Here is a 13,144-nt window from a genome sequence, read left to right as displayed (position 1 = left end):
GAGGTTAATCCTTACTCTGCTGAACTAGAGGATTATAGCCATGTGTGCTGAAAAGAAACCTCATCCTGTCTGAGTCTGCCCAACAAACCATATTTTTAATGACTGCCTTATCAGACCAACCCTGAAGCTCTTTCATTTATGTGTAGTAAGTTGTACACATAATGGTCGATTGGACTCCTTATAGTTTTACAGCAATCTCTCTCTCACCCACCAACTGCGCCCCCTTCCCCATTTTGCCATCGACCCACATTAAAAATAAAACATAAACTAAGGGATTTGTGTCAGAAACGTGTCATATATTTTAAAGCTTTGATAAAATAGTTTTATATGGCAATTCCTTGTTTGCAACCTGGATCTCTCCTTGGGTCATACGCCCACTGATGATTGAACCAGCTGTGTCAGTAACCTGGTAGTCTAGCTGCACTCCTTGGAATTTTAATTCTCTGCTGATGTGCTGAGATCCACAACAGTCAAATCATTTGGGCATTGCTTTCAGGTCTGAGAGCTTTTGTAGACATAAGTTGGTTCTGGGCTTCTCATGTTCAGGCTTGGCAAATAGTTGTCTATTTACCTGGGCTAAAATGGTCAAAACTGATATCCAGCAACTATAAGCGAGCCAAACAGAGATGACTTCACTGGATCGTCCGTGTCAATTGAGTTGAAGAGTTAAAATGGTGTCAGAACATCGTATGTTGCCTCGCATTTTGTCAATATTGTGTTGATTATCCAACTAGTGTTGTTAAACTGGTGTCCTGTCAACCATTTTAAAGGAAAACTGTCTTGCTTGAGTATTGCTTTGTTGTTTCTCACCAAGTTTTACAAAATAATTATATCTAATTGTTCCAGTAATGATGGATAGATTCCCCAAACTGCCCACTTTCTCTCACCTTTAATGTTTTTTACAGTAATGTCACACTGTTGATTACCATTAATCTGTTCTCTTTTCTCCTTCATTTCTTTCTTCCCTTTCCCAATGCCTAAGTAGAAGTGGAACAGAAAGGTAATAAAATACCTTGGAAATTAAACACTTACAATCACTGTTATGCAGTTACCTTATTAACATTTGTATGCAAGTACTTTGCTCCTGTTTTTGTTGCGTAGAGGTTTGTTTAACAAAGTTTAGGTGAACCGTCCTCCATCCTGCTGCTTGCTAACAGGACATGCACATTTTATTTCACAACATATACCTTTTCTGCTTCATTAGAAGAGCTCAGATCATAGAAGACTCTAATGTTTCCCTGCTTTTCTTCCTGCCCAGAAATAACCTACCCATATCATGCCTCTTTCATTTTGTTTTTGTTCTTTGCATCCATTTAGTGATAGCTGATATTTAAATTGTTATTAAACTATAACTTTTATTTCAAAGCAAATTAATAGATATTTGTAATGAACTGGTAATAGCAGTGAAAACCCAAAACCACTACTCCTATTTTATTTTTTTTAAAAGGCCTTTTTTTTCAGTTTCTAGCTATCAAAAATAATTTATTCAATGTTATGGAAATTCTCATCAGTATTTGAGAATTTCAGATTTTTATTCATATATGGATGTGTATATATGTATATAGTTTGTAATTTTAAGTGAAGAAAATCTTTGGATTTAAATTATTTGGAAGATCCTCAAGAAAATTTGGAACAAAAATCCATTGATTGAGCCAAAGTGAGCTGCCTAATGGGATTTTAACATGTCTGTCTTATCTTCTGTTTCCACAGTTTTCTTATGCCCTGGAACACTTAAAGCAGTTTATCAAATGGACCACCTGTTTGAGTCTGATCACCAGTCAGGAGCCTGGTGCAAAGATCCACTTCAAGCTTCTGACAAGGTCTACTATATGCCTTGGACCCCATATAGAACAGATACGTTAACTGAATACTCTTCAATGGGGGATTTTATTGCAGGACGACCAACCATCACCTACAAACTTCCTCACAGAGTGGATGGAACAGGGTTCGTAGTGTACGATGGAGCATTATTCTTTAATAAAGAGCGTACGAGAAATATTGTGAAGTTTGATCTCAGGACTAGAATCAAGAGTGGTGAAGCCATCATAGCCAATGCCAATTACCATGACACTTCACCATACCGGTGGGGAGGGAAGTCGGATATTGACCTTGCAGTGGATGAAAATGGTTTGTGGGTCATCTATGCAACAGAACAGAACAATGGCAAAATAGTGATTAGCCAATTAAATCCTTATACATTGAGAATTGAAGGCACTTGGAATACTGCTTATGATAAGAGGTCAGCTTCAAACGCTTTTATGATTTGTGGGATTCTGTATGTGGTGAAATCAGTGTATGAAGATGATGACAATGAAGCCACTGGGAATAAGATAGATTACATCTATAACACTGAGCTGAGCATGGATGGGAATCTTGAAGTCTCATTCCCTAACTCCTACCAGTACATTGCAGCAGTGGATTACAACCCCCGAGACCATAAACTGTACGTGTGGAACAATTACCATGTTCTGAAGTATTCACTGGAGTTTGGTCCACTCAATGAAAAAGGTATGTGGTGTTTGCCTGATCCTACTTTGACTCTGTTCTCCATTATGTGGGACATAAATAACTTTTTTATGCAAAAGCTTCTCAAGTTTCTCTTGATTGAGTAAACTGGACATTTAAAATCCACTCTCCCTCTCTGGGTTTGAACAAGCGAATGCAATTAAAATGTAAAATTTTAGCACAACCTTCCCTGTGATTTGGAGTTAGATACCTTTCTAAAATCTTCAAACCTGCTGAATGCTGACCTCCTGTTTCTTGAGAAATGTCTTATCTAAGGTTCCAATTGTTTCGTTAACACAAATCTTTAAGAAGAGACCAATGAGCCAGAACTTGCACTTACGTAATGCCTTACCATGTTTTCTGGCTGTGCAAAGTACTCTGCAACCAATAGATTACTTTAAATTATAGTAACTGTTATGAAAGCAATTCTGGCAGCCAATTTTAAACACCGCCAAGTCCAATAAACAGCAAATCAACAAATGGCCAGTTAATTATTATCTTTCCAAAAATATACTTCATTCATAAAATTCATAAAAACAGATTACATAACAGTTCAAATTTAACATTACATAAAGTGGAATACAGATCAGTTTTTTTCAATACAGTACATGAGGTGTCTCACTACACTTGCCATTACAGGTTATATTTACAATGTACATTTACATTTATGTCAAACATTCTCTGGTGCTTACAGCCCAAGGGGATTTACACAGTTTTCAGCCCCTCAGTATACTATGGCAGGAGGGCCTTGCCCCGTTAAGCTTTTGCTGCAGTTGCCCCAAGTTCTATTGCGTCCCTCAGCACATAGTCCTGGACCTTGGAATGTGCCAGTCTGCAACACTCAGTTGTGGACAACTCTTTGCACTGGAAGACCAGCAAGTTTCGGGCAGACCAAAGAACATCTTCCATTGAGTTGATGGTCCTCCAGCAGCAGTTGATGTTTATCTCAGTGTGTGTCCCTGGGAACGGCCAGTAGAGCACTGAATCCTGCGTTAGAGCTGCTCGGGATGAACCTCGACAAAAACCACTGCATCTCTTTCCAGACTTGCTTTGCAAAGGCACATTCTAGAAGGAGGTGGGCGACGGTCTCTTACCCACCGCAGCTATCTTGAGGACAGTGTGCAGAGACAGTGAGATTCCAGGCGTGCAGGAAGGATCTGACAGTGAGGGCCCTTCTCACCACCAGCCAAGCTATGTCTTGGTGCTTGTTTGAAAGTTCTGGCGAAGAGGCGTTCTGCCAAATAAGCTTGACAGCCTGCTCGGGGAGCCATCCAACAGGATCCACATCTCCTTTTACTGCAGGGCCCCGAGGATGTTAAGTGTGAACCACTGCCTGATGGACTTGTAGCCAAAGGTGTTCCTCTGTATAAACTTTTTCACGAGGGACAGGCGCTATGGCACGATCCGACTGCATGCAGCGTTCAGAGGCAATGTGGCCAGGCCCATCCTTCACAACACAAGGGACAGAGCGAACTTCAGCACATAGTGACACTTGGCTTGATGCAGCCGCACACAAAGGTGGCCATCAGGATGACAGTGAGATTAAGTATCTTTCCCCCTTTATCTAGAGGTTTGTACATCGTGTCCCTGCAAACATGGTCTATTTTCAATCCCCAGATAAAGTGGAAGATGGCTTCGGTGACCACACGGTGCAGGAGTGGGGTCTGGGCTAGACCTGCCCCATGAGTGCCTCTCACCTAATGGCCAGGTTCTTACCTGCAATGGAGAGGGAGTGTCGCTCCCACATGTCCAGTTTTTGTTTCACCATGGCTGTATGCTCCTTCTAGTTTTTGGTACACGCCCTGGCTCCAGCGCCTTCAGGTAGTCTGACCTGACGGTGAAGGGGACAAAAGATCAGTCGGCTCAGTTCCCAAAGTACATGGCCTTGCACTTTCTGCCATTTACTTTGGCTCCCAAGGCCAGTTCAAACTGGACGCAGACACTCATCAGTTTACAAACCGACAGCAGATCTGAGCAGAAGATGTCTTCCACGTACTGGGAGGCTTTGACCTGAGTGTCTCCACTGCCTGGGATTGTCACCCTTCTTATGCCTGCGTTCCTTTTGATGGATTCGACAAAAGGCTCGATACAGCACACGAACAAGACAGGGAAGAGAGTTCAGCCCTGCCTGACTCCCGATTTGATTGGAAAACTTCTGAATTCCCAGCTTATGATTGAAATTGCGCTACTGATGTTTGTGTAGAGCAGTTAGGTCCAATTGCAGATTCCTTCCTCAACAGCCATTTTGGACAGCGCGCCCATCATGTGGGTATGTGATATTCTGTCAAAGGCATCTCCTTGTCCAGGCTGATGAGGCAGGTGTCCACCCCCCTATCCTGCACATAGGCAATCGTATCCCTGAGTTGTGCAAAGCTATCAGAGATCTTCCTGCCAGGTACAGTGCAGGTCTGATCAGGGTGAATCACCAACTCCAGAGCAGACGTGACCCGGTTGGTGATGACCTTGGACAGAATTTTGTAGTCCACATTAAGCAGTTAAATAGGCCGCCAATTATTGATTTCCTCCCTCTCCCCCTTCTGCTTGTAGATGAGGGTGGTGATGCCTTTCCTCATGGATTGTAGCATGCTGCCATCCAGAAGTATACACATGTACACTTCCAGCAGGTCTGGGCCGATGCAGTCCCACAGAGTCGAATACAACTTGATTGGTAAGCCACCGCTTCTGGGAGTTCTTCTCGTCTCGAAGGACCTGATGGCCTTTGTCAGCTCGTCCAGAGTTCACAATTTCTCCAGACTCTCCTGCATACTTTCATCTTAAGACCTGCATGATCAAGGACAGGAAAGACTGGGAGGAAATGCTGTCTGTGGGTTTCACGTCGTAAAGACCAGCGTAAAAGGATTTGCTGATCCTTAGTATGTCAGGCTGTGATGATACTGAGCCATCTTCTTCCTCAGGCTGCTGATCACAGAGCTCTCAGTACCTTTTGGAAGAAGAAAGGCGAGCGCTTCTCATCCTACTCCACCGAGCGGAGTCTGGATCGGAAGATGTTCTCGGAGGCCTCTGTAGCAAAGCGCGAGGCCTGCTGGCTCTTCACCTCTTGAAGATCCTCCTTGACATCAGCCCCCATCGACTGCAGCTGGAGCAGAATCTGCATGCTTTTCTGGAGTCGGGATAGAAACATAGAAAATAGGAGCATTTGGCCCTTCGAGTCTGTTCCGCCATTCGATATGATCATGGCTGATCATCCAACTCAGTAACCTGTCCCCACTTTCGCCCCATATCCTTTGATCCCTTTAAACCCAAGAGCTATATCTAACTCCTTCTTGAAAACATACAATGTTTTGGCGTCAACTGCTTTCTGTGGTAGCGAATTCCACAGGTTCACCAGTCTCTGGGTGAAGTAATTTGCCTTTTTTACCGCCTGTTGGATCTACATGCTTACCTTCAGCGACCTGTGTATGAGAACACCCAGGTCTCGTTGCATAATCCCCTCTCTCAGTTTATAGCCGTTCAGATAATGCTACCAACTGAACAAAGCTGATGGTTGAAGTGTTGCATTACTAATGTTAGAAGTTGACTAAGTATGCTGTGACTAAGCAAAAGGAAAGAGTTTTTTTAAAAAAGCAAAAGAAATATGATTATTTTACCACATGATTCGCAATGAAAAAAATTAGTTTCATTCTTTTTGTCAAATCTCCATAAATCAGTTTGCACCTGGAGATAAAATCCAACAGGGGCTTTAATTGCAATAAAGTCTTTTTTTCACGTTTTCTCTGTGGATGAAAATTTTCGTGGTATCCTAATAGACTGTGATTATGAATTGTAAAAGTAACCCAGAAAATGTAACAGAATCAATGGCGTTCTTTGACCAGCTTAATTGCTTTGTTTTTTTCAATCCTTATGTTCCCTGAGGCTTCACAGCTCTAAGTAATTGTACTACATGCAGTTTTCAGTTTGTCGCAACTGGTATAAATTGTTTGCTGCAGGTGAACTGTAAACGGTAGACAACTTGTATTGCTTCGCACAATAACTTGCTGGAAGAATTCTTCAGGGTGTTAGCCTCGAACTCAGCTGCAATGAAGCCTGTATCAGTAGCCGTGCACCTTGCTCATTAACTTATTCTGTGCCTGTCTGAGTTGAAAGACAAAAGGGAACACCATGCATCATATTAATCAACCTGCAGAATTTTATCTTCTCTGTTTGTTTTCCCCCAATTCTATTAAAAAAAAATAATTTGGATCCTAAATTCATAGTTCCTTCTGTCCATTTGATTTAAATTGAAAAGCTAATGAAGAGTTGTCCTACTTTAGTGCCGCTGGTGGTAAACTGAGAAAATAGGAATCTTGCAATTTTTTTCTCGGATATGCATTAGTTTTGGGCAGCAGTGCTGCACAATTCTGGCCTCTCTCTATTGAGTTTTGTCTTAACAAGTAAAATATCCCTCACATTACACAAGATAATCATAGAGGCCAGCAGAATTCTGATAACTTGATCAAAGGAAAAACTGTGAATGCTGGAAATAATAAATAAAAACAGAAATGCTGGAAATGCATAGTAAGTCACTCAGTTTCAGTGGAGTGGAAAGGCAGGTTATGGGTGTATATCCTTCACTCGAAGTTCTGATGAATACTGCATACCCGAAACATCATAACAAGTCATTTCTGTGCCCAGATACTGCCCCTGCATTTTCTGGTTTTACTTTCACACAACTTGCTGTGCTAACATTTCAAGATGAAGAAAATTTTTATCCTCATGACGTAAAGTAAGATAGAGAAAATAAGCAGAAGCTGTTCCCCCTAGTAGGAAGGGTGGTCGCCAGAGGAAACAGATTTCAGGAACCAGTGGGGAGAGGTTTGTTTTTTCGAATTGTTATGATCTGGAATGCACTGCCTGAAAGGATGGTAGAAGCAGATTCATTGGTAACTTTCAAAAGAGAATGGGATATATGCTTGAAAAGGAAAAACTTGCAGGGTGAGGGGAAAGAGCAATGGGGTAGAACTAACTGGCTTTTTCAAAGAGCTGGCACAAGCAAGATGGTCTGTATGGCCTCCTTCTTTCCTGTAAGATTTTATGATGATGTCAAGTATGAAACAAGAGGAAGCTGTTCAACCCATTTAACCTGCTCCCTCCATAGACCTTGTGCAATTTAAAGTATCATGGGTTCTTCCAAGCCACTTCATTCTCCTACGTGAGGGAACCGACAGCAGGCAGACCTCCAAGATTCTGAAAATTAAAATTCTTAAATTTCTCCCTTATCCCCAAATAGTAATTGTGCAATATTAATCCGATCTTGCAGGCAAACTCTGACAGCTATTTTCACAGACGACTCCTATGTTGCCCCAGCAACACATTGGGTTCTATACCTTACAAAAAAGGATAGATCTAGGTATTTCCGAAATAGTGAAAATCTAGGAACAGTGGAGGCCTGAAGAGATTTAGGGGTCCACGTACAGATCATTAAATTGTGGCAGTCAGGTACAAAGCAAAATCAAAACGGATGATTGAATGTAATCCTTTATATCTAGAAGGCTAGAATAAAAGGGATGGAAGGTTTGCTATAGCTATATAAAACCCTGGTTAGACCACATCTGGAGTACTGTATTCAGTTCTAAGCACTTAGGATATATTGGCCTTGGAAGGAGTGCAGCGCAGAATCACCAGGGTTACCAGAGCTCCAAGGATGAAATTATGAGGAGAGATTACATAAACTAGGTTTGTATTCCCTGCAGTATGGAAGATTAAAGGAATTGATAGAGTAGAGCGAGAGGCAGCCAAGTGGAGGCGACGAGGGATAAGTACTAACTTGGGAGTTTGGTGCGGATGGGAATTCAGTGCAGAGGGGTTAGGGAGGTGCTGCTTTTTATACCTTTTTTTCTGCTTCCAGTAGCTGGTACTGGTGACCAGGTAGGTGATTGGTTAGTGAGTTCAAGATTTTGTACCTCTAAACAGGGCAGGAGTTTAAACTGGTACTGGGGAGATATCAGTATTGCATTAAACTTGTCGCTTAACTAGTTAAACTTCTTAATAAAATTACAGATAACAGCTGAGTAATACTTCTAAACTTGAAACTTTATTAGTTAAAAGACAAGATGGCAAGGCAGGTGATGTGTTGCAGTTGCATAATTTGGGAGCTGGTGGACAGTAGTGTGATCTACAATAACCACATCAGCAGTAAGTATCTGCAGCAAATGTCTGCAGCTCAAGGAATCTTGACTCAGAGTTGATGAGCTGGAGTCCGAGATTTGGACAGTACGATGGATCAGGAAGGAAGAATGTTACCTAGACACTTTGTTCCAGGAGGCAGTCATGCCCCTTAAGTTACATATTTCAGATTTAGTTCGTGGTCAGTGATAGGAGGGTGTGACTGCAAGTGAGGCAGGTATGAGCCATGAGCAAATTGGCATAGGGTAAATAAGATCAGAGAGATGAATACATGACTCAAACATTGATGTGGGAGAAATGGCTTTCAATTCATGGGGCACTGGCAGCAGTACTGGGGAAAGAGGAAGCTGTACCATTGGGATGGTCTTCACTAAACTGTGCTGAGACCAGTGTCCTGGTGAGTCGTATAAGTAGAGCTGTAGAGAGGGCTTTTAACTAAATATGGGTGAGGTGGGGCAGGGTTCACATGAGGGGAAGTTTGGAAAGTTCAAAAGAAAGAACAAAGCAATAGTGTAGGGTAATGGTAACCAAAGTGTGACAGGAAGGGACAGAGCATACAAACATAAGAGTGCAACAGCAAAAATGATCACATTAGGGAAACATGGCTTTAAACTAACAGAGAAGAAGGAGGGTTCGGGAGAAGGAAGACTTAGAAATCCAAAGATTAAATTGAGGTAATAGAAAAGTAAAGGCAAGTTGAGTGGGACAGGAAGGGACAGAGAGTTTAACGGTTATAATGCATCAGAGAGTAAAGTCCAGGGATTAGTAGTAAAACAAAAATTGAAGTCACTTTATCTGCGTGGAGCATCCACACCAGATGGATGAACTAGTGGCACAAATAGAGATAAATGGTTTAGATCTAATCACAATTACAGAGACATGGTTACAAGATAACCAAGGTTGGGAAATAATTATTTCAGAGTACACAGCATTTTGAAAAGACAGGGCAGAGTGGAAAAGGAGGAGGGGTAGCACTAATAATAAAGGATGATATGAGGACATTAGTGAGAAAGGATCTTGGTTCAGAAAATCAGGAAGTAGAATCAGTATGGGTAGAGATTAGGAACAGCAAGGGTCAGAAAATGCTGCTGGGAGTAATTTTTAGGGCCCCTAATAGTAGTTATACCATTGGATGGAGCATTAAACAAGAAATTATTGAAGATTGTAGCAAAGGCAATGTAATAGTTGTGGGGGCTTTAATCTTCATATAGACTGGACCAAGCAAATTGGCAAAGGTGGTCTGGAAGATGAGTTTGTAGAATGCTTTTGTGACAGTTTTCTGAGGCAGTATGGTGTGGAAGCAACAAGGGATAAAGCTATTTTAGATCTAGTATTGTGCAATGAGGCAGGGTTAATTAGTAATGTCATAGTAAAAGATCTACTGATAAATATTATTCATAATACAATCGAATTCTACATTAAATTTGAAAACAACATACTCCAATCACAAACAAGAATCCTAAGCAAAGCCATTTTGGTCGGTATGTAGGGTGAGCTAGCTACTGTTGATTGGCAAATAGACTAAAAGGTGTGATTGTAAATAAACAGTGGGAAACATTTAAAGAAACAATTCCAAAAAAAAAATTAAATACATTTAATTGAAAAATAAAAATTCAGTGAGAAAGATCCATCTGTGGCTTACAAAGGAGCTTAAGGATAGTATTAGGATTGGGAGTGTTTTAGACACCAGCAAAAGGCCACCAAAAAATTGGATCAAAAGAGGAAAAATAAAATACAAGTGTTAACCAGCCAAGAATATAAAAACAGATTGAAGAGCTTTTACAAGTATATAAAAAGGAAGAAAGCAGATGAAGTACATGTTGATCCATTTGAAGCAGAGATAGAAGAAATTATCATGGGGAAATGAGGAAATGTCAGAGACATGGAACAAACATTTTGTGCCTATATTCACGGTAGAAGACACAAGTTACATACCCAAAATAGAGGGTAACCTAGGGGCTAATAAGAGCGAGGAAATTAAGGTAATTAATATCAGAAGAGAAAAAGTACTGGAGAATCTCAAGGCACTAACATCTGACACATCCCCTGGACCTGATGGCCTCCATCCTAGGGTTCTAAAAGAGATAGCTGCAGAGATGGTGGATGCGCTGGCTCTGATTTTCCAAAATTCCCTAGATTCTGGAACGGTCCCATCAGATTGGAAGTTAACAAATGTAACACCGCTATTCAAGAAAGAAGGGAGAGAGAAAACGGGACTACAGGCCAGTTAGCCTGACATCCGTCATCAGGAAAGTGCTGGAATCTATTATTAAGGAAGTTTTAACAATGCACTTAGAAAGGCATAGTATGATTGGAGCAAGTCAACATTGTTTTACAAAAAGGAAATCCTGTTTGATAAATGTTAGTGTGTTTTGAGGCTGTAACAGTAGGGCAGATAAAGGGGAACCAATAGATGTAGTACACCTGGATTTTCAAAAGGCATTCAGTAAGGTGCCATACAAAAAGTTAATAGGCAAGATAAGGGCTCATGGTATTGGGTTAATATATTAGCATGGATAGAGGATTCGTTAAGCAGAGAGAAGGGCTAAATGGAACATTTTCAAGTTGGCAGGCTGTGACTAGTGGAGTGCCGCAAAGATCAATGCTGGGACCTCCGCTATTTACAGTAGATTAATGGCATAGACGAAGAGACAGAGAGTAATGTATTTAGGTTTGCTGATGGTACAAAGTTAGATGGGAATGCAGCTGTGAGGAGGATACAAGGCAGCTGCAAAGAGATATAGCCAGGTTAACTGAGTGGGCAATAAGGTGGCAGTTGGAGTAGAATGTGGTGAAGTGTGAAGTTATTCACTTTGGTCGTAAGAATACAAAAGCAGAATATTTTTAATAGGTGTGAAACTTGTAAATGTTTATGTTCAGAGAGACTTGGGTGTACGCATTCAAGAAATACAAAAAGTTAACATGCAGGAACAGCAGGCAATTAGGAAAGCAAATGGCATGTTGGCCTTTATTGCAAGGAGATGGGAGTGCAAGAGTAAACAATTCTTGCTACAGTTTACAGGGCTGTGGTGAAACCACGCCTGGAATACTGTGCGCAGTTTTGGCCTCCATATTTAAGGAAGGATATACTCACATTGGAAACAGTACAGCGAAGGTTCACTCGATTGGTTCTTGGTATGAGTGTTGTCCTATGATAAGAGGCTGAGTAAATTGGGTCTATGTTCTCTGGAATTTAGAGTAATGAGAGGTGATTTCATTGAAACATACACGATTCTGAAGGGGTTTGACAGGATAGAAGCTGAGACCTTGTTTCCCCTGGGTGGGGAATCAAGAACACGGGGCCACAGCCTCAGAATAAAGAGCCAATCGTTTAGGACTGAGATGAAGAGAAATTTCTTCACTCAAAGGGTTGTGAATCTTTGGATTCTCTGCCCCAGAGGGTTATGGATGCTCCATCATTGAATATATATAAGGCTGCGATAGAGATAGACAGATTTTCGGTCTCTCAGGGAATCAAGGCATATGGGGGACGGGCAGGAAAATGGAATTGAAGCCCAAGATCAGCCATGATCATAGTGAATGGTGAAACAGGTTCAATAGGTCTACTCCTGCTCCTGTTTCTTATGTTCTTATGTTCCTGCTGCTGGGGGAATCTCAGACAAAGGCACATGATCGTAAAATCAGAGACAAGTTATTCAGGAGAGAAATTAGTAAACACTTTGTCATACAAAAGTTGGTAGAAGTGTAGAATTTACTCCCACAAAAAGCAGTAGATGCTTTCTTAATTAATAATTTTAAACTGGGATCAACAGATTGTTGCCAGTCTAGGGTATTAGGGATATGGAGCCAAAGTGGGTGAATGGAATTAGGACATAGATAAGCCACAATCTCACTGAATGGCGGAACAAGCTCAAGGGGCTGAATGACTGACTTCTGTTCCTATGTTCCTGTTTGTTCAGCTTTGTTCATTCTTGGCACTATAAAACATTACTTCTCTTCTGAAGCTCATATTTATCAAGCCTCTCTTTAGATGATAATGCAGCATTACCTCAGGAGGTTGAACCTGTTTGGGGGAATCTACAATACTGCAACTTACGCATGTTCCATGGAGGTAAAGGGCTTGATGGGCTGAAGACCTTCCTTCTGTTTTATAATGATCATTCTTAAGAAAAAATACTTTTAAAAGTATTTAAGTTACACAACATTAAATTATCTGAAAGTAAAAGTTGAGTTGGTCTTTTGCTGATTCTATTGCACTGCCATGAAGAAGAACAAATTTTGTCTCTTGTAGGGCTTGTTGATTTAGTCTTGGTGGCCTCTAGTGTGCTTTTCACAGTCTAAGCTAAACAACCTGCTTGCATTCCTCCCATGCCTCTTAGCATTTTAATGCCTGGATCCAATTTCTCCTTCGCTTCTTTCCTCAAATGAAACAAATTCAGCTTGCTGAGTCTCTCAAAACTTGGAATTCTCTCTCTGAATTGTCTCCACTTTATCCCTCTTACTAAATGTTATTTGTGCTCCATTCCCACTATTTCCTAGCAGGGCAACAGGTGAT

At 41.2% G+C, this 13,144-nt stretch overlaps 1 protein-coding gene across 8 annotated transcripts in view; it reads left to right on the top strand.

Moving 5' to 3' along the window:
- Positions 1–13,144, top strand: part of adgrl3.1 (adhesion G protein-coupled receptor L3.1) — a 713,955-nt gene that overhangs the window by 495,880 nt on the left and 204,931 nt on the right. For all 8 annotated transcript variants that reach the window (XM_068030477.1, XM_068030472.1, XM_068030479.1 and 5 more), the window contains one exon: positions 1,711–2,508. In XM_068030477.1, the coding sequence (XP_067886578.1) occupies positions 1,711–2,508 (798 nt within the window). The remainder of the gene's footprint in view (positions 1–1,710; positions 2,509–13,144) is intronic.

Source organism: Heterodontus francisci, chromosome 4 (assembly GCF_036365525.1).
Source record: "Heterodontus francisci isolate sHetFra1 chromosome 4, sHetFra1.hap1, whole genome shotgun sequence".
Lineage (NCBI taxonomy): Eukaryota > Metazoa > Chordata > Chondrichthyes > Heterodontiformes > Heterodontidae > Heterodontus > Heterodontus francisci.
This window is presented reverse-complemented; position numbering and strand designations above follow the sequence as displayed.